At 55.0% G+C, this 21,727-nt stretch overlaps 1 protein-coding gene across 1 annotated transcript; it reads right to left on the bottom strand.

The window, feature by feature from the left end:
- Positions 1-80: 80 nt before the first annotated feature.
- Positions 81-21,361, bottom strand: LOC102450750 (E3 ubiquitin-protein ligase TRIM39-like). The gene is made up of 7 exons (XM_075913235.1): positions 21,160-21,361; positions 11,583-11,708; positions 9,821-10,349; positions 5,732-5,827; positions 4,515-4,745; positions 3,821-3,989; positions 81-895 (listed from the first exon to the last, which is right to left on the bottom strand). Coding segments are annotated over exons 1-7 (1,710 nt in total). The 5' UTR covers positions 21,162-21,361; the 3' UTR covers positions 81-338.
- Between the last annotated feature and the right edge of the window lie 366 nt (positions 21,362-21,727).

A 21,727-nucleotide genomic window follows, 5' to 3' on the forward strand; every position in this document is an offset into this window, starting at 1 on the left:
GTGCAGCAGGGGTGTATGAGCCCTGCTTTCTAGAGAGCCAGTCAAGACGAGAGAGCGAGGGAGCAGCTGCACACATGTCACTGTGCTGGTTATGACACATGGACATTGTCACTGAACAGTCTGACACTGCCATAAAGAATTAGGTTCAGAGAAAGGTTTTGGATTGCTTGAAGTGCCACAGCTGAAATACACACAATGCTCTGTGTCAAATATTGATATAGAAGTGAGGGAAGAAAAAAGACAAAAATTCCATTTCTAAAAATGAATTTTTAATAAGAAGCTGTTGAACGATAAAGGAAAATGTTCTTGTGCTGACAGCTTGTTACAGTGACAGGTTTCTAAGTTAGAAGACTTTTTTCTTTCGTATTTGACACTGAGATGCTCAGGGGAGCTGCGTTGGTGCCCCCAGTGTTAAGACCGGGACAGAAGAAAGGGCGCAGCGTCCCGGAGAAGGTGCAGGTGAAGGTGAAGAGATGGGACCTGTCAGTCACATTGTAAAACGAGACCTTGCCCACCTCGTAGTCCAGGAAAATCCCCACCCGGCTACGCTTGGTGCTCACGGGGAGAGGGGTCGGGGTGGAGGTGCCAGCCTTGTATCCCCTGTTCCTCAGCCACACGGCCCAGTATCCATCCCCAGGTGTGAGTGTGACGTTCCCCTTCCTGCTCACAGATTCCCTGCAGACCCCCAGAGTCCAGCCTGTCTTGTCTCCCACCTCCACCTCCCAGTAACACCGCCCGCCCGCGAACCCCTCGGCGCCCAGCACATTGATACAAGGGTCAAATCTCTCCGGGGTGTCGGGCAGATCCTGGCGCCTGTTTCCGTGTCTCACACATTTCCGATCCTCAGACAGGACGAGTTTGGGATTTGCCGTGTCTGGATCCAGCGTCACGTCCACTGGGGAGAGAGTCACAGAGTCAGGGCAGGGGCGGGTCCCTGGGGTCAGCGGGAAATTAACCTGCCCCCCGGTTAATCGCTGTGCGGGGGGGGGGGGTATTATTGTCTGAGTGGAGTCAGGGCCCCTCTGCCGGTGAGGAGACACAGAGCGGGAAAAGGGCAGGAGGAGCGGGGGAGGGGTGGGAAGCTGTCAGTGGGGGGAAGGGAGGAGGGAGGGTAATGCTGGGAGAGGAAAGGGGAGGGGCAGATGATGGGGCAGAGGGGGAGGGGAGGGAGCAAGCATAGGGCCAATGTGGAGCAAGAGGAGCAGGCACAAGGGGATAGAGGGTTGAGGGAAGGGGCAGTCCCCAGGAGGGCTGGGGGGCTGGGTGGAGGGGCAGATGCAAGGAAGGCAGTGAGGGAAGGGCAGGCACCAGGGTAGAATGAGAAAAGGAAAGACACCAAGGGGTGGGGGGGGGGGGGGAAGAGACAAATGCCGGGGGACAGGGATGGGGAAGGCACCAGGGCAGATGTGGGGGAGGGAGGGTTTGATCCTCAGTGGGTGGGAAGGTGTGGGAAGAGTGGGTACCAGGGGGCTAGAGAGGTACCAGGGGAGAGTGAAAGGCAGGGGGCAGACGAGGGTGAGCACACGATGACGGGCAGGCCGGGTGCAGGGCACCAGCTGGGACACTCCAGAGCGACTGTGAAACGTGCCCTGGCCAGGAAACCCCTCTTTCCCCCAGCCCAGATCTCAGCCCACAGACCCGGCTGCCAGTGGAGACTCGGCTCCAGCCTGAACTCTCTGCCCAGAGCGACGTGTCCCCTGGGCCCTGCGAGTGGCACAGACCCTCTGACACTGCCCCGGCGTCTCCTAGCACCGGCACTGGCTACAGAGCCCCTCCCAGAGCCCCAGGGGCGCAGGTGTCCCCAGCTAGCAACTGCCCCAGCCTCCCCCTGGCTCCTCCTGCCCAGCCCTGGGGCAGACGCACTAGGGGTCTCACACCCGGCTCTGCAGGCACAGCAGGTTCGGCTACACAGCCAGGCAGCACCTCCCAGAGCCAGAGGGGGCGGGCAGACCAAGGTTTGTGGGGCTCCTGCTACAGCACAAAACCAGCCGTAAAGACCTTCCGGCTCAGGCTGGAGCGGGGGTTCTGAAGCCCGGGGACTGCAGGGGAAGTTCAAACCCAGGCTCCAGCCCTAACCCCAGCATCTATCCAGCCATGTTTAATGCTGCAGGACAAACCCCACCAGCTGGTGTCCATCTTGCTGGCTCTGTGGCTCACCAAGGAGGCTGATGGCAGCACGGCCCAGACACACTCCAGCTCGTGGGACATTCGCTCTCCGAAGCTGGTGTCTGGCCAGGAACCCAGCACACTGCACGGAGGAGGGTCAGAGGGAGAAGCCAGCCAGGGGTTTCAGATGCCCCATGGCTTATCTGTGATACCTGAGCCCCACCCCCAGACTCACAGCTTGGCCGTCTGGGGCGCTGGAGCGGCTCCCTGCAGGACCCTGAAAGGACACCCCTGGGAATGATGCAGCCAGTGGTGCTAGGGCACAGCCGGCACTTTGGGCCAGGGCATTGGGGCAGAAAGTAAATGGGATTCAGCATTTCTGGGGGTCCCGGGAGCGGGGTGTGACAGGCACTCAGACGGGGGGGCTAGTGAACAGCTCTGCCATTTGCAGACCTAGACCCAGGCTTCTTAATGGACCTGCCCAAGCAAGAGGAGCAGCCCAGTGACAGGCTGCAGGGGCCACTGGCAGAGCAGGACAGAAGCCCCCAGCATATGGCCCTAGATAGCAGTCGGGACCAGACACTGACAAAGCCCAGGGGTCAGCAGAGGAAATTCTGCTCCAGCTCCCCAGAGGCCTGGCAGCCACGGACGACAAAGCTCCAGGACCTGGTGAGACACCCACGGCTCCTGCACGTACCGAGCGCCCAGCACTGCCCCACAGGGAGCAAGCGGCAGCTGGAAGGGCCCAGACCCCTGGCCAAGGAGCCTGACCCCGGAGGAGCAGCCCAGATGGAGACTAGAATCGCCCCAAGCTGCTTCCTTCACAGCCTGGGCCTCCTGCTCCCCAGAGCTCCTGGCCCTGTAGCGACCACCTACTGTGCAGCCTCCATCGGCCCGGACACACAAACCGGGCGGGGCCCCTTTGACTGCCCCTGCTTGAGGGCGGAGGGGAGGGCAGAGCGGCAGGGGTAGGATGAAGGGGCCTGAGCACCACTCCCAGCCAGAGCTCTCCGACCCCTCCCAGCCCCCCTCCCTCTGCTGGAGCTTCCTCTCTGCCCCCCTCGCTGCCATGTGTCTGCCTTTGCCCCGGGGCTCTACGCTGGGCACGGGGGGGGGGGGGGGGAGGAGGGGCTGGATGGGGGCAGCTCAGGCTCAGACAGCGCCAGGGTCACACTGGAGAGGGAGTCTCACCCGCCGAGCAGCAAATCACTGACCAGCCTCACACTGGGCAGATGAGGGGCCCGCAGGGCTCAGCTTGCCCCCCCGGAACACACAGGACATGGCAGAGTGCAGCAGCCAGACCATTCCCTCCCCAACCCAGAGAGTTTGGCTGGCCTGGGCTAATGGGGCTGTGGCAATGCTGAGCAGGGGCCATCCAGCACAGCTCTCAGCATGTGCCAGGAGAGAGGCTCAGACACGCTCCAGGACCCATCTGTGCAGCCCCCCCAGCACGTGGGCCCAGGCCAGGCCTCCCAGCACCTGCTCAGTGGCAGCAGGCAGTGAACTGTCAGGATGTTGGGGTGATGGGGCCAGGTCAGATTCCTGGCAAGAACCAGCAGGTGAGTGTGAGCAGCAGGCAAACTTCCCAGCACTGAGCCCATCTGCCCCCAGCTACCGCACAGCTCCCAGCTGGGTCCACGTGTGTCCTGGGGCCCCAGGCTCTGCCCAGAGCCCCCGGCACCAAACAGCTCGATGTCCCAGAGTCTCCACTCACCTGCAAATCTGTTCAGAGCTTCCCTCAGGTCCAGACACATTCTATACCCATTCCTCAGATCAGTGCAAATAGGTTCGGGTCCCGGGAGTTTCATGTTTTCACTCCTAGGATCATTACAGGGCCCCCCCAGGAATATGAGGGCAGTGAAAATAGGACACTGCTCAACGTGCTTTTCACGTCCTGAAAGGAGAAAGAGAATCAATGCTCTGTGTTAAACCGGGGGCATAAACCAGAGCGATTTCCCAGCAGCCTTTCATCTAGAGAACAGATTCATTCCCCCCCACCCTCCTGGGCTTCACTGTTCTGTGGCAAAACGTCCTGCATTGTTTTGCATTTACACTCGATTCATTGTTTGTAGGTCAGACGGGAATTTAATTAAATGGTTCTTCCTCCTAGGGACCCCACCCCTGTATCTGTGTTTAGCCACTGTGTTGAGTCCAGTGCTCTGGAGTCACAGCAGGGATGGGCTTAGCCCAGTATCATTTTTGCACCAAACATTTAAATCTCCCAGGGACTCCATGAATCTCTGTGATTCCCCTCCCACCCAAACTGCACCGTTTGGAATCGAGGGAGCCCTTGGCTGGATATTGTCTGTGAGCACGGTACACAGCACGTTTATTCTCATCCTGGGGATCCAGGCCCATGGGTCTGAGCTGTGATTCTGGGTGGGTGCAGTGTTTTGATGCCGTCTCACCTTCAGCAACTCCAAAACTGGCTGCTGACACTTCCCCTCGATCTCTGCGATCAGCTGCTGCAGGGAGGCACTTTGCTGGGAGAGTTTGGTGACCTTTTCCTGTAGCCTCTGCAGAGTCTCCCGCTCCTCCTCCGCCAGCCTCTGCAGAAGCAGCTGCTCCTCCTCCCTCAGCAGCGTGTGCAGCTTGTTAAATTCACCCGCAATCATCTCCCGCTTCGCCTGCACTTTCCTCTGGAGAAAGGAAAATAGGAAAGACACAGAGAAAACACCAGTCCAATGCTGAGTTACAGACTGGGCCTCTGCCCCTGAAGCAGGGAGAATCAGCTCTGTGTGAGGTTATAAGGACAGTTACTTCTTTGGGAAACACACCAGGAGGTTTCAGTGAGGTAGCTGTGTCAGGCTGCTTCAGCAAACACACCAAGAAGACCAGACTCCTTGTTGTTTGTACCATAAAGGGCTGGTTTTAGCTCAGAGTGAACAGGGCCAGTCCCGTGGTGGGGTTGCCCAGGGTGCTAGGTAAAGCTGCCATCTGTTATTGCAGGTGGCATGGGATGGACACGGCAGAGGGAAGAAGTCGAGGGAACAGGAGAGATGTACGGAGGTGTGGGGGGGAGCACAAGGCATCTGCAGGGAAGGAGAGTTGGGTGCGCAGGGCTGGGCACTCACACCCCAAGAGGACCCGTCACAGCAGGCTGTGGGCGATGCTCATTCTTGACAACAGGCTCCCAGGGCTGCCAAGTTCAGCATTGAGGGCTGGTGCCAACAGCCCTGTGGGTGTCCTCCCGAGGCTCACGTTGGTGTTGGGCCCTCAGGGCATTGCCAGGGCTGGCTTTGGCCTCACCCAGCCTGGCCATGAGCCCAGTGACCAGCCAGTGTCTTCCTCACAGCCCTATATCCTCAGCGGGGATCTCGCTATAACAGGCCGGGGAACCAGAACGGACGTTCATGACCCAGCTACAGACAAGGCCAGGGAAGGTCACAGGAGCAGCAGCAGGTGACTGGGATGAGGGAACCACATGACGGCAGCAGAGGCTGGGACCCACCCTGGCTTTGGTTGGTCAGGGGGTATCCCTGTGATGGCACCATGTGCAGACACACCTCAACTAACTTTGATCTGCCAGAGCAGATTCATACCCTCATCCTGGAGCTTTCTGACTCCTTCACCCCTGGGAGCGCTGCCGGGGGAAGGGCTCCGGGAGAGAAACCCAGACACCCACCTGCCACTCTGTGGTTTTCTTCTCCTCTTTAGACGTCAGCGCCCGGGCCTCCTCCAGCTGCTTCCTGAGCGGGCCCAGGGCCCCCTGGAGTTTCTCCTGCAGGGCATCATGGGTAACAAACAGCCGTTATCTGCCTGTCCAAGGGGCGGCGAGTGCCGTACATACACGAGGGACCCGGCCTGGAGGGAGGCAGCCGCTCGGCTCTGCCAGCCCCAAAGGCACCGTGGAGGCAGAGATGCTCAGCTCCAAGCAGGGGCTCTGCCTCCCACAGCCACCCCCATGTGCTAGCTCAGGTGCCATGTCCCTGCATGTGGGCCAGAGGGGAAATGGCTGGGGAGCCCCTGAACGGTCCCTCCAGCCAGTGAGAGTGAGGAGCTGGGGCAGGAACATCACTGCATCACGCTGCAGACCCAGACCCAACTCGAGACACCTCCCCTCCTTCCAGGCCAGCCCTGCCTCTTCCCACCCCTGCTCTGCTCCCACCCCACTCCCTGCCCCCAAGCCCTGCCCCTCACATGCTCCCTCCCTCCCCATTCACCCCTTCCCACAGGCCATCTGAGTGGATAATGGGGGGGACTGGTGCTGGCAGCAAGTTTCAGTTACCCCCCCCCCCAAACTCAACATGGCGACAGAAAGTGGAGTGACCTGGTCTGAGTCCTACTTGCACTGCGGGGGTGGGGGGAGTGGAGTGGGCTGGGGGCTTCACCTCCTGCCACCCCAGTGAAGTGGGGTGATCTGACTGGGAGAGGGCAGAGCATTGAAGGCTGCTGGGTTGCTCCATGTGCCATGGCTCCCGCCTAGGGTTGCCAGGTGTCATGTGGGAGCGGGGGGGTTGAGTGGCAGGGGAGCGGCCCAGCAATTAAAGGAGCTGCGACTGCATATCAGTGGCCCAGCAGGTTTTTTTGGGGGGTCCCAACCCTACTCCTGCCAGTGCCAGCCTCCCCCCCCCCCAGTAATTTCACAGGCCTCTCTGGACTTCTTTCTCCTCCCTCCCCCCCACAAAGCACAGAGCCCAGGGTGCTGCCCCGAACAGTCCTATGGATGGGACAGCTTTGCCCTCACCCAGGCGGGAGCCAGACCCACACTCCGCTCTCCTCTGGCGGCCCAGGCTTTCACAACACCAGGGCACCAGGCCCTATAGCTGCACAGGGCGGAGCTGTGATGTGGCTGGAGACCAGCAAGGCCCAGGGGACACACTCGCTCTGGGGGAACAGTCACCGATAACTGCTCCTGGGCTGCCATAACCCTGGGTCCCCTTCCCCTTTGACAGTCACCCGGCAGAGCGACGTGCTCCTGTCCTGTCGGCCCCGCTCTGGGCAGCCCCTCACGCCCCTTCCTCAGCCCCCTCCAGGCTTCCCTGTTTCACTTTTTTCACTGAGCCCTCGAGCTCCCTCCTCTCCCTGCCCAAGGGCCCAGACCGCGGCTTCTCACACCCCTGCAGTGCTGCTGCAGGGACACCCTGAGCCAGGGAGCCAGCAGGGGCTGGGGAGAGACGGGGGGGTATGTCTACACTGCCACCCTAGTTCGAACTAGTGTGGCTAATGTAGGCATTTGAAGTTGCAAATGAAGCCCGGGATTTAAATATCCCAGGCTTCATTTGCATCTTCCCAGGCGCTGCCATTTTTAAATCCCCCTTAGTCCGAACTCTGTGCAGTTCTACATAGCAGTTATTTCGAAATAAAGCATTCCCCCTCCCCCTGCAACTTCTCTCACTCTTCATATGAGGTTTACAGAATGAGGTTTACAATGAGGTTTACAGAAGTTGGAGTAAGAAGCTCGCTATATCAAATTTATTTTGAAATAACTGGATTGCTGTGCGGACACACAGTACGTTATTTCAGAATAACTGACGTTTTTGCAAAAAAATGCTGCTGTGAAGACATGCCCTGAGTGAAACAGTAAGGAAACGACATCTGAAATTGATTGGAAGAGAACATGTGATTTATGGTCTCTGATAATGGGGAAATTCTCTTCCCACTGTGCTGAATCAGTAAAGATGCCACTGAGTGAATCTGTTTGAACTCTAAAGTACATGCATATGTAAGCGGGGGAATGGTCCCGCTATTGTGGGGAACTTTCCTGGCTTCTATACCACCCTGGTGAAATGGACCAGCAAAAGGATCTGAGTCCCCGCTCCCACTTCCTTTACCCCACGGCTTCCCTGATCCTGAGGGCTCCCCCTCCACTCTCCTGAGTAGCAGAGTCCTCGAAACCCCAACAAGGCTGGGCCCAGGTTTCCTGGGGCTTAATCCCCGACCTTGTAATCACTAGGGGCAGGAGTTAGGGTGTCCCCACTCCGAGGGGCTCTTTTACACTGCAGGCCTTCTTGGCCCAGTGATCATTTCATAAGGTTCTAAGCAAATACAATTTATTAAACATCAACTGATTAAAGAGAAAAACTGATTAAATAAGAAAAAAATGAGAATGGTTAAATGAGAACACCCAGCCCTGCGCTGTAGCACAGGGACATCAAAACAGCAGTCTGCAGAGTGTAAGGACAGTCCACAGTCTCTTCCTTAGAGGCCCTGGATGTGCTGCAGGGGGCTGCAGGCTTGCTCTGGCAGTGACTACACGGCCTCAAGCTCTAAGTGGCCAGACCCCTCTCCCAGTCTGGCCTGCTGGACCTCTTGGCTAGTGATATCTCCCTGCCCAGAGCCTCTCCCCGCACTTTGCTGGTCCCAGCTGCTCACCACACCCAGCTGCAGGCTGAGCTGCTTTGCCAGTGTCCAGCTCCTTGCGTTGCTTCTCTGTCCCTTTTGGCTCTCTGAGCACTGCCAGTCTGCTGCTCAACACAGGGTCTGCACTCCTTGGGCTGTGTATGCCTGGCTCTGTTGCTGCAAAACTGCCCCTCAGCACAGCTTGCACTCCTTGGGCTGTCTGTGCCTGGCTCTGATGCTGCAGGACTGCCCCTCAGCCTAGCTTGCACTGCTCTTAGCTGTCTCTCAGCTCTCTCCTTGCTCAGAGAGACCCAGAACAATCCCAGCTCCCAGGGAGGACGGGGCCTGGCCTCTCACTTTCCTCACTGGCCTGTCCAACCTGTCAATCAGGCTGAGCTGGCTTGTTGGCTGCTTTCCATTGTCTCTGGGGTCCGTCAGTCTCAGGCCCCTGATTTCTCATGGACCCTTCCCCTTTTGATAGTGGGAGCTGGCAAACCAAAAACTCTCACAGAGTTTTAGTAAGGGGCTAACAGTCCCCTTACACATATGGAGGTGAAATGCAAAAATCCGAGGTCAGAGAACTGAACTGAACCACAGGAAAATGAACATTGTTTTGGTTGAGTGAATCAGAATTAAAAACCCAGTATCATCTAGTCCTGTTTAAAATAATATCTCAGAGAAGGACCACATGGCTATATTAGAAATGGCTTCAGCTCTGGTAGCCACCTGCCATGCGGCCCACCCCAAGAGCAGCCGGGCAGCCACCATGTGGAAACTGGGGCCAGGTCTGCATGATGGCTGCCCAGTTGCTCCTGGGAGTGGATTCGTGGTAGGTGGCTGCCCCAGGCGCCAGCTCCAGGTCCAGCCCAAGCCCCAGCATATGGCATCACCCCAGAAGCAACTGAGCAGCCACCATGTGGCCCTGGCCCCCCACTCTCCCACCAAGCCCACTGCCAGCAGCAGTTTACCCTCCACGTCCCAGTTAAGGGAGTGCTGGGGGGCTCTGCTGAGCCGGTGGGTGGGATCAGAATTCTTTGTGAGCGCCCACGGAGGGAACTTAGCTCAGGGGAGGGGTGTAATTTGCCTGAGTTACTGGGGGGTGGGGGGGATTTGAGCCAGTTCCATGTTGTATTGTTGAAAGGGAACCCCCAGATATTGAGCCCAGCCCTGGTTGCTGCCCACTCCCCGTGGCAGGCGGGTGATAGGTGCACAGAGAGCAGCCAGCCCTGTTCTCTCTGTCAGGGTGTGGGGACTTCCAGTGTTGGGCCAAAACAATCTGGATCTTTTCCCACTGCCCCTCTGAAAACCAGACTCTTTCATTTAGCTGCCTCCCTTACAGCAGCCGGCTGTGAACTGTTGTCCCTGTATTGGGAAGGGGATAAACCTGGGGTCTGTAGGGCTTTAATTAGGCACAGTCAGCAGCGTCTCCTACCTTGTACTCCTGGGCAGCCTCCTCGACGGGCACCACCGTGTGGGACTTGTGGTCCCGGGATTTCTCACACACCAAACAAATGGCAGCTCCATCCTCCTGGCAGAAGAGTTTGAGACGCTCCTGGTGTCTCTCACACAGACCCTCCGTTCGCCCTGCCCCGGGCTGTGGGCCCAGCTGCTGCAGCTTCTGTACAATGTTGCTCAGCTGGGTGTTGGGATTGAACTGCCCCTTCTGGAATGGGGCCCTGCACTGGGGGCAGGCTGGGGGGGTCTTTGCTCCCTGTTGCTCACAGTGCTGGGTGAGGCAGGCTCGGCAGAAGTTGTGCCCACAGGCGACTGTTACCGGCTCGGTCAGATACCCCAGGCAGATGGGGCAAGTGGCTTCTTCTTGCAATTCCCCTGCTGTCGCTGTGGAGGCCATGGCCGTCGGGCGTGTGTCTGCTCTGCCGGGCGCGGGCTTGTGCTGACACTGAGGGAGAAGAAGAAAGAGGAGGCGGAAGGAAGGGGAAGGGCAGAACCTGAAAGTGAAACTGAAAAGAGGGGGCAGGGCAGAGAGAAGGTGGGAGGGAAACAGAACAGGAATGGAGGGAGATTGGAGGGAACAGGGGAAAGGAGAGGGGGGGAAGAATAGGATCACATCTGGTAGGTATTGCTGTAAGTCTGGCAGGGACAGCATATCCCCTGCTCCACAGGCAGCTTTGTGTGTCTAACCCACGGACGTGGGGCCTAGAGTGCTGAGCACACATCTTCCCAGATGCTCCCTGTAGGGGCCAAAACACTAGCTCAGGGCCTGTGTTTTTGCAGTAAACATTTCCCCAGACCCTGTGTTGCTGCCTCTGGCTGTGTGTAGGCGGCTTCCCTCTCCCTGTCCCACACCCCTCTCCAGTCTGTGCCGGGAGCTAGTCACAAGCCAGGGGAAGATGAGTGGTTGGCAGCTGGCCGGCCGGTGTCCCTCTGGCAGGGGTTCACACAAAGAGAGGCCTTTGCTCTGAACCTGCATGCAGGTGGTTTGGGAACTTTGGGCAGTGGGAGCCCCCCCCCATTCCAATCACCCTTGTGCATGGGGGGTAGAAGGGATGTGACCTGGGACTTGCCACCTATGAGGTAGAGCTTTAACCAGAAGGGCCACTGGAGATGTTGGTGTGGGGGGGCGGAGGGTGGTAATTTTAACCATGATTCCAAGTGTGGGCAGTGACTGAAGCTGACACTTGGGCTGTGTCTAGACTACATGCCTCTGTCGGCAGAGGCATGTAGATTAGACAGATCAGCAAAGGTAAATGAAGCCGCAATTTAAATGATCGCAGCTTCATTTACATTTACATGGCTGCCACGCTGAGCCGACAAACAGCTGATCAGCTGTTTGTCGGCTCGCCGCTAGTCTGGACGTTCCCCCTGTCGACATCAAAGCCCTTTGTTGGCAGCCTCGTTATTCCTCATGGAATGAGGTTTACCGGGGCTGCCGACAAAGGGCTTTGATGTCGACAGGGGGAACGTCCAGACTAGCAGCGAGCCGACAAACAGCTGATCAGCTGTTTGTCGGCTCAGCACGGCAGCCATGTAAATGTAAATGAAGCCGCGATCATTTAAATCGCGGCTTCATTTACCTTTGCTGAACAAACAAATCTACATGCCTCTGCCGACAGAGGCATGTAGTGTAGACGTACCCTTGGAGAGGCAGCAGCAACCCTGCCCAGGCCCCGCACCCTTCCACTGTCTCCCTCATCTCTCCCCTCCCCTACTTGCCAGGCCGGGGCACTGCTCACCTGTGGGGACGCTCTGAAGGGCCCTGGCCCACATGGAAGGGGATCTGTTCCTCCGGGCCATTTACTGCTCTGCCCAGGGTTGCCAGGAGTCCGGTTTTGAACTGGACAGTCCAGTATTTGAGCTTCCTGCCCGGGAAACAAATTGAGAAAATATCAATGTCCAGTATTTTCTAAACAAGATGGAATGTCGATTGGGATGTCATGTCACGTGTGTCCGGTATTTTTGTTGAAACCATCTGGCAACCCTACGGGCCACTTAGCCGGCCCTGAGGACAGGCCGGCACAGGGGGCCTGCTGCCGCAAATGAGCCAGCCCCACCGCAGCACACACACTTACTGCACACACAGCACAAGGCTGGCTGGCCTAGCTGCCTCTTTGTCTAGCCCTTTGTAAAGTGAGGATGGAAGAGGCCGGGTGGGACCCTGCTCTCTCTACCCGTCTCTTCCAGCAAACAGCTCCAGCGTCACACAGTGGGAGGAGGAGTTCTCCCATAAAGTCCCCTCTTGACATTCTCTGGCCGTCCAGGAGCAGCGGCTGCTGCAAGAATGAAGCAGAAAGGTTTTGGAATTGTCAAAAAACCAGTTCCCAAAAGTGCCCTTCTCAGCACTTTCCTTCTGCTGACCTCAAAGCACCTCACCCAGACCAATGGATTTACACACTCCTGTGAGGCAGGCAATGTTATTATTATACCCTTTACAAATATCAGTGGAAAAGCTCCCCTTGAGATTAAGCTTTAGATGATGGGCCCAACGTTACCCGGTGTAGTAAGTTGAGGGTCAGTAACATGGAGTCAGCAGGCCTAAATAGAAGCCTGTAACATGAAAACAGCAACAGACCTGCAATCTAGTGAGCAAGACTTTGGTTCAGTAACAGGAGCCAAGAAAGAGGCCCTATTGATAAATTGTGTGATTGTGTAAGTTATGTCGAGCATGGAAGGACACAGGGAGGTATTGGGTACAGACTGTGAGCCAAAGGGGAGTATTGGAACATCTTAAGAAGAAATGTCGTGGTACAAAAACTCCCTAAAAACTAATGCAGATATCGACCTAGGTTCGGGACTAGGTCGAGATTGACAGCATGAAGGATAATAAGTAAGCTCCCCTTCCATAAGGTGAGGGGTGGTAACTAGGCAACAGAGGGTGGTAACCTAGTACGTAAAGAAATGATGTAAGTTGTTTGTACCTGTCTATAAAAGGACACCGCAGAGGGTGCTCTCCGGCCGACCTTGGGGGGGGTGCGCTAGGCGCCTGAACGGCAGGTGTCATTGCCTAAACTTACAGAGTGCACAGTAGTTTAACTTTGACTAACTGCTGTTAATATCTGTTATATGGCAATAGGCCTGCCCGGTGTTGGTACCTTGTCAACGCGGGCCATAGTGCCCAGTGGTGTAACATTGTACTGATCTCTGTTACCAACTGGTAGAGCTTCGCATTTGACAATAAACCTGCTCGACTGATTTCAAAGCTTGCCTGCATCTGTTGTTTCCGGGGCCTCTCAGAGATCTCTTGTGTTGACCCAAGTGCACGGGGTCTAACACTCTAGATAAAGGGAGTACCGATTGTTACGCACGCAGCCGAAAGTTTAACAACGGAGTAGAGGTCCTGTCAGGAGTGCGCCAGGACAACCCTGACCAGACGACGCTGACACTGACAGTCCAGACCACCGAAGGTACCGAGCTACGAAAACACCGAGGTACGACACCCGGGAAGTCTGGGACAGGAAACCCATTGAGAAGACCCCAGATCTTCCCATTTCTAGCAGAGGGGAGCACAGGCCACTGGCTGCACTGAGGTGGGGAGATCTCCCTGAAACCCCAGCTTCCCCAGTACAGGGACTCGACAGTGTGACGGCACCTGGCCCTGACAGAGGAAGGGCCGGCCCTGCCCCTCTGTGCCAGGCATAGTAGGTGGGGCTGGGCAGTGATTGGGGTGTTGGGGCTATTCTGACTCTGGTGGGCAAGGAAGCCTCGGCCTCTTATGGGGCCCAGGAAGAGGGTTTCCCCAAATGGGAGAGCAGGGGGAGCACATCCTCGGTGCCAACTCTGCCCACATATATACACCGGCAACACCATCACAGGACCTAACCAGATCAGCCATACTGTCACTGGTACATTCTCCTGCACATCCACCAACGTAATATATGCCATCATGTGCCAACAATGCCCCACTGCTATATACATCGGCCAAACAGGACAGTCCCTACGTAAAAGAATCAATGGACACAGATATGATATTAGGAATGGCAACATACAAAAACCTGTAGGGGAACACTTCAATCTTCCTGGACACACAATTGCAGATCTAAAAGTAGGCATCCTGCAGCAAAAACACTTCAGGACCAGACTTCAAAGAGAAACTGCTGAGCTACAGTTCATCTTTAAGTTTGACACAATCAACTCTGGATTAAACAAAGACTGTGAATGGCTTGCTAACTACAAAAGCAGCTTCTGCTCTCTTGGAATTCACACCTCCAGATCAGCTGCTAGAAGTGGGCCTCAACCTCCTTGATTGGATCCACCTCGCCATCTCCAGCCTGATCCTGGCCTGCATATTTATTCCTGCCTCTGGAAATTTCCACTACATGCATCTGACGAAGTGGGTCTTTGCCCACGAAAGCTTATGCTCCTACACTTCAGTTAGTCTATAAGGTGCCACAGGACTCCTCATCGCTTTTGCAGATTCAGACTAACACGGCTACCCTTCTGATACAAGTCAGGGAAAAAGACTCATTCTGGGGGCATCGAAGGACAAGGAATTAGCAGGGATTGGCAGCCAAGCAAGACTTCACCAGGCAGGGCCCACTGACATTTGAACTCAGGCTGCAAAACCCTGAGTACTGCCCCTTACACCATGGGCCCTGCAGTTCCTTTTCTCAGGGCCTAAGTGGTGATGGGTTCAAGGCCCAAGAGGCCTGGCTGTGCACATGTTGTCTGTTAGCTCATAGAAAGGCGAGTTTGGGGAGCACAGAATGAACGTGAGTCCGGGGGACTCAGGCTCCAAGTGCAAAGGCCAGGCTGGGCTCTGGGCTCTGCTTGAGGGAGCCTGGCACAGGGGCAGGTGGGGAACAAAGGAGGGTGGATTTGTGGATTTTGACCAACACTCTGGGGCTACATCTAGACTGGCATGATTTTCCACAAATGCTTTTAACAGAAAAGTTTTCCGTTAAAAGCATTTGCGGAAAAGAGCGTCTAGATTGACACGGACGCTTTTCCGCAAAAGTATTATTTGTGGAAAAGCGTCCGTGCCAATCTAGATGCGCTTTTCCGCAAAAAAGCCCCGATCGCCATTTTCGCGATCGGGGCTTTTTTGCGCAAAACAAATCTGAGCTGTCTACACTGGCCCTTTTGCGCAAAAGCTTTGCACCAAAAGGACTTTTGCCCAAACGGGAGCAGCATAGAATTTCTGCAAGAAGCACTGATTTCAGACAGTAGGAAGTCAGTGTTCTTGCGGAAATTCAAGCGGCCAGTGTAGACAGCTGGCAAGTTTTTCCGCCAAAGCAGCTGCTTTTGTGGAAAAACTTGCCAGTCTAGACACAGCCTGGGTGAGGAGATAAGAAACGAAGGGGCATTTTAACTGCTCCCTTCCTCAATGTCCTCTAGGCTGGGATTCCAGCTTCGACAAGCCCAGTGTGTGGATAAAGCTGCTGTGTTATTGAATGCCAGGGCTCCAAGGGTACGTCTACATCACGTGGCTAATTCAAGTTACCGAAATAGATACCCTGCATCTTAACAAGCCACCTGTTGATGGAAAATATTTTTTGAAATAACCTGTGGCAGCAAGAATTTGGGCCATCAGGTTATCCCATTAGGGACAATGGAGGCAAGACAAGTCTTCTCTGCCAGGACATCTGAGTGTGTGTGGCTATGTCTACACTACAGACTTCTTGCACAAAGAAGTTTTTTGCAGAAGAAATCTTCCACAAAAAGTTCTTGTGCAAGAGAGCATGCACTCTGCAAAAGTGCATTGGAAAAGCAATATACTTTTGTGCAAGAGAGTGTCCAGACTGCTTGGATGCTCTCTCTCAAGTAAGCTGTGATTGCTATGGACAGAATGGCCACCAGGGCACCTGTGCTTTTTCCTCTTTCTTCTTCTTGCAGAAAGAAACCCCTGTTGCCCATCCACACAAGCCTTTTAACACAAGAGCTCTGACTTGCTGTGCTCCTGCAGCGCTGGGGGCTGCACCAAGCAGCTCCAGGCTGGGGGGGAGGGAGGGAGGACAGGGAATGAGGTGGTCCAGGGCAGGCTACAGCACCCACCGGAGGTTTTAGTGCCCTCGTGTTAGGGTACGTCTAGACTACATGGCTCCCTCGACGGAGCCATGTAGATTTGTTGTTTTGGCAAAGGCAAATGAAGCCGCGATTTAAATGATCGCGGCTTCATTTACATTTACATGGCTGCCGCGCTGAGCTGACAAACAGCTGATCAGCTGTTTGTCGGCTCGCTGCTAGTCTGGACGTTCCCCCTGTCGACATCAAAGCCCTTTGTCGGCAGCCCCGGTAAACCTCATTCCATGAGGAATAACGAGGCTGCCAACAAAGGGCTTTGATGTCGACAGGGGGAACGTCCAGACTAGCGGCGAGCCGACAAACAGCTGATCAGCTGTTTGTCGGCTCAGCGTGGCAGCCATGTAAATGTAAATGAAGCTGCGATCATTTAAATTGCGGCTTCATTTACCTTTGCTGATCTGTCTAATCTACATGCCTCTGCCGACAGAGGCATGTAGTCTAGACACAGCCCAAGTGTCAGCTTCAGTCACTGCCCACACTTGGAATCATGGTTAAAATTACCACCCTCCGCCCCCCCACACCTCATGGGATGAGGTTTACTGGGGCTGCCGACAAAGGGCTTTGATGTCGGCAGGGGAGCGTCCAGACTAGCGCGCTGAGCCGACAAACAGCTGATCAGCTGTTTGTCAGCTCAGCGCGGCAGCCATGTAAATGTAAATGAAGCCGCGATCATTTAAATCACGGCTTCATTTGCCTTTGCATCTAATCTACATGCCTCTGCCGACAGAGGCATGTAGTCTAGACACAGCCTTAGTGTCAGTGGGGTGCTGAGTGCAGCAACCGGGATGAGGAGCCTCCTGCCCTGCCCTGCCCTGCCCTGCCCTGCGCGGAGCAGCCAGAAAGGAGGAGCCCTTGGTCCCAGCAGGCTGGATTCCCGTCAGTCATGTGCATCCTCCTTGCCCCCAGCTCCTTGTGAAAAGGAACCGCTGGAGCAGGGAAGGGGGATTGATCACCCATCTGGTGCCTGCCCCTGCTGCTCAGCACAGCCCATCCCAGCCACGGACCCCTCTGCAGCCACCCCCATCTCCCCACCCACTGCCCCAGCAGCATTCCTGGGAACAACGTGGTGGTTGGACTGGGAGGCGTTGCAGGATCAGGCCCTGCCTGGCTTTCTCATCCCGCACGGCTCCATATTCCATATAGCAGAAGCAGGGAATCTGGAGGGGTCTGAGCCAGAGAAGGGGGGGACCCCAGCACCCGAGCCCTGGCAGGGCAGGGGCTGAGATCAAGGCAGCTGAAGTTGGCCAGTGTGTCAGGAACTTCTCCCCATCCCAATGTGCTACCAGTAGCAAGAGCCTAAGCGCCCCTGTCACTAGGGGTGTCCAAGGGGACCCGTGTGTGACCAGTGAGCGCTGGGTTAGCTGGGGTGCTGACCAGCTCACCAGTTTGATTGCTGACTCTGGTAGATTAGAGCAGCCCTGTCTGAGCCCAGTCTGCTACGGGGAAGGTGGGGCAGGCAGGGCTGCGCCTGTGTCAGCCACTGGGGCTCTGCCTGCATGGGGGCAGCTGGCAGTATCCTGGCCACTCTGTGTCAGCATGGAACAACCTTGCCATGTCCTGCTCTCCCCCTCGCCCCCCACCAACCCTTGGCCACACAGGATGGCCTGGTGGGGCTCCTGTCCCCCTGGTCATGTGGGGCAGCCTGGTGTGACTCTGCCCCCCAGGCCCAGTGGTGTCCCACCCCTTCACCTCACAGGAGCAGTCCAACACAACCCCACTCCAACCGTTTGGAGCAGCCTAGCACGACTCCAGCCTCAGTCACAGGGGCCAGGCAGGTGGGTCTTTGGCCCTGGCCGGCCCCAATGTCAGCAGGTCCAAGTTGGCCAGGGCAGGCCAGCAGGAACCCACCCCCAAAGCATCAGAGCAGCCCAGGCAGTTAACCAGTTAAATGTCACTATCGTAGTGTCACTGTTGTAGTGTTAAATGTCACTATCATAGTGTCTCTATTGTAGTGTTAAATGTTACTATTGTCATTTAACCAGTTAACCATTGAAACGCTCTTTTACATTCCGACTTGGCACCTACAGTTTTGCAGCAGCAGCGATCCTCTAAGGACCGTGATTCTGCCTCTAGACAGGGCACTGCTGCCTGCTGCCAATACTGCCCCTTCCACTCCCCCCCCATCTCCTGCCCACTCCTTAGCATGAGCCTTAATGGAGGGCAGACAGCTGCTCCTCTGCTTGCCTTGCCTTCAGGGCCTGATTCAGCAGGTCAGCGTGGAGGCAGAGCAGCAGAGCTGGGCCTGTTCAAAATTAGAGGCAACTCATCACAGTCAGCCTGGTGATTAAAGTGCTCACCTGCAGCCTGAAGAGAGACAGCCCAGCACTGGCAGCCGGGGGAGGGAGAACTGTGAGGGGAAAAGCTGTGGCAGGGGCCAAGGGTTGCCAGCTTGCATGGACCAGATGACATTGTCTGCAACAGCGTCCAGTCCAGGAGAGCTGGCAGTCCTTGGGCAGGGCAGGTGGGTGTCGAGGACTCAGGAGGAGCAGGGGTGGCCGCAGTGCTGGCCAGAGAGAAGTGGCACTTTGAAGGCACCTGTTCTCCTAACCCTGCCTCCTTCACTCTCTGGTTACATCTGCCCCGTCACGTTACTGGATTTCAAGGGGATCAGACAGGTCACTGCTGCACCCGAGGGGGAGAGGGCTGCCCCAAAGTCTGTACAAAGGGGGCCATGTGAGTGTCCAATGAAAGCATATGGTCTACTGATTCTAGGTATGCTACTCATGTACTGGGGTGATATCTGTATGTGGAGTTATAAATATGGACTCTGTGCTTATGCTGGAAGATTCTCTGTCTGAGACAGAGCAGTGGGCCAGGAATATTCAGTCAGTGTCTATGCTAATTAGCAAGGCTCTCAGAGAGGTCAGTACATACCTGAGGAATGTGTCTGGGACCTGCAAACCAGCCAGTATCATGACTGCTGACATGGGACACAGCAATAGGTCACTGGGCCATGTGACCTGCTCCAGCTTGGAAGATACCAGGGATGGATATAAAATGCCATGAGGCAGACTCCATCTTGCCTTCAATTCTGCTACTGATTCCAGATGCAGTCTTGCGAGGGACAGAGAGATGGGAAGAATCGTTGGCCCATCCTGAGATAGGATGTACACCAGAGATGTTTAAGATAGCCGTTTGTAACACCTCTGCTGAGAGCCTGCACTGAGAACTTGGTCAGTCGATGCATGTCATGTATTTTCTTTAACAGCCTTATTCTCCACCTTTTCTTTCTTTTATTAATAAACCTTTAGATTTTAGATTCTAAAGGACTGGCCTAGCCAATTACATCCAGGCTGTGTCTACATTAGCACACTTTCCGGAAAAGGGATGCTAATGAGACGCTTCGGAATTGCAAATCCGCGGGGGATTTAAATATCCCCTGCGGCATTTGCATTTACATGGCTGCCGCTTTTTTCCGGCTCAGGGTTTTTGCCGGAGAAAAGCACCAGTCTAGACGGGATTTTCCGAAAAATAAATCCTTTTCCAGAAGATCCCTTATTCCTACTTTCAAGGCTGTCTGTCTTCAGGCTTTCAAGTAGGAATAAGGGATCTTCCGGAAAAGGGTTTATTTTCCGGAAAAATCCCGTCTAGACTGGCGCTTTTCTCCGGCAAAAACCCTGAGCCGGAAAAAAGCGGCAGCCATGTAAATGCAAATGCCGCGGGGGATATTTAAATCCCCCGCGGATTTGCAATTCCGAAGCGTCTCATTAACATCCCTTTTCCGGAAAGGGGTGCCAATGTAGACGTAGCCCCAAAGTGTAAATTGACCAGGGATTTGTGGCTGGTTCTTTGGGACTGGAAAGACCCATTTGGGGTAAGTGAGATTGGGTTCTGTATCCTTCACCTGGGTGTTAGGCCTGGGGCTGATTGTGGCACAGGGAGAGCTGGGGTGTCAGAGGGGTTTTGCTCGTGAGGCTTCCTGGTGGCCGGATTGGCAGCTGAAGCGCCCCATGTGACTGGTTTGTGGCCCTTTGGGAATAGCCTCCAGTCAGGGGCTGTAAGGAGCCCTGAGTTTGAGCAATTTGCCCTGAGCGGAGACCCTCAGTGGTGCCCAGACCTGGCCCGGTCCATCACACCCACGCCTCCTCATTCCCCTGCCCCCACTAGTACACCTGCTGAGTCAGCAAGCCACGTAGGGACATGTGATGTGAGGCTTGTGTTTGGGACAAAGGAAGTGCAAGTCTCATGGCAAAAGAATATAAAATGCACCTGCCTGATCCCTGTCGTGTTTTCACCCCTGCCTCTCAGCTCTGCCATAACTGGGCTACAAGCCAAGTGCTGAGCAAACCCATTGACCCATCCAAGCTGGGCACCCAGGCAGATTTTCAAGCCAGCAAACTCTAAGAACCTGATACATAGATGTGGGTGCAAAGGGGATCACACTGCACCCCTCGTTCAGCACCTTGGCCACCCTTTCAGTGAGTCAGGGACACTTCAATCTGGTGCAACACCTGGGCTCTTTCCCACCACCGGTTCCCAGCTACATAAATGCTTCACAGCTACACTGCATACAACAGGCGCCTGGCCAACAACAAACTAGTATGCCTGTCTGCTTGCTTGCTTGCTTGCTCTCACACACTTATTGAGGCTGACACGTGTTGCCAGGTATCAGGTGGTCACAGGGTCCTTGACTCAGCCTCATCCTGTTACCCTGGGACACAGTAACGATTAATTTAAAACCTAATTGGACATGCCCTGACTTGTAATGGAGATGGTAAATATCCCAAGTCCCAGAAGAAGAGATCTCCTGAGGCCGATTACTCATGGCCGTATCTATCACCGGCATGTAGTTTTCCAAATAAAACTCTGAGTCACAATTTGGGGCCAAACCATATATTATAAATTTAAGATACAGGCAGTCCCCGGGTTACGTACAAGATAAGGACTGTAGGTTTGTTCTTAAGTTGAATTTGTATGTAAGTCGGAACTGGTACATATTGTAGGGGAAACTCTAGCCAAACATTTCTCCAGAGCTCAGTTTTATTCTCCCACACCTCACTTCCCTCAGTCCTTTATTCTCAAGCTGAGGTGTCTGCTGAGAAAAGCCGCTCCGCATCTCCCTGGTCTGCTGGGGGCGGGTGCTAGCTTCGCATCTCCCTGGTCTGCTGGGGGGAAGCAGCTAGTGCAGGGTTGCCTCACCCCGTTTGTAAGTAGGGATCCGATGTAAGTAGGATCCATGTAACCCGGGGACTGCCTGTATAGAACAGCATGTCACAATAACTCTATAATCCTCCCTATCCCTGAAGACAAAGTAAATAGTAAAGACCCCTAAACAATAGGACTATACATTACATTCACGTGGCCTAGAACAGCTGAGGCGCTCACAACCTCTATGCCTTGGCTAGTTGCAAGCCGTGGCAGAAGAACAGTGAGGGGATTCCTCTATGTCACTGCAGAATCAGACCCTCTGGTTTGATGATGGACGGGATATGGACTATAAATTGAAGGCCTTCCGCTCTCCAGTAATAATCCAATGGGATCTAAATGGTTTTCACCCAGGAATTCTCCACAGGCATAAAAAACCCAAAAATAGAACCCACCACACTCACACAAACACTACACTGATTAAGCTCACACCCGAACCTCTATTTAAGCACTCTCCAGAGGGAAAATTCTAAAGGTGCTGAGTGCACTCTTTTGAGGGTGGGGTGCATAACATTTTGAACCATGTGCAGCTATTTTGAGCCGAGTGCAGAGCAATTTGGGCTGTGTGCACAACATTTGGTACCGAGTGCAAAGGATTAGAATGGGGTGCAGAGCACTAGTACCATGTGCAACTCAGAAAGGCAGGAAACTTCCAAGTGGCAAACTTCCTTAGTTCGAACTAAGATAGATGGTTTGAACCAATTGCCTTAGTCTG

This window comes from Pelodiscus sinensis, chromosome 31 (assembly GCF_049634645.1).
Source record: "Pelodiscus sinensis isolate JC-2024 chromosome 31, ASM4963464v1, whole genome shotgun sequence".
Classification (NCBI taxonomy): Eukaryota; Metazoa; Chordata; order Testudines; family Trionychidae; genus Pelodiscus; species Pelodiscus sinensis.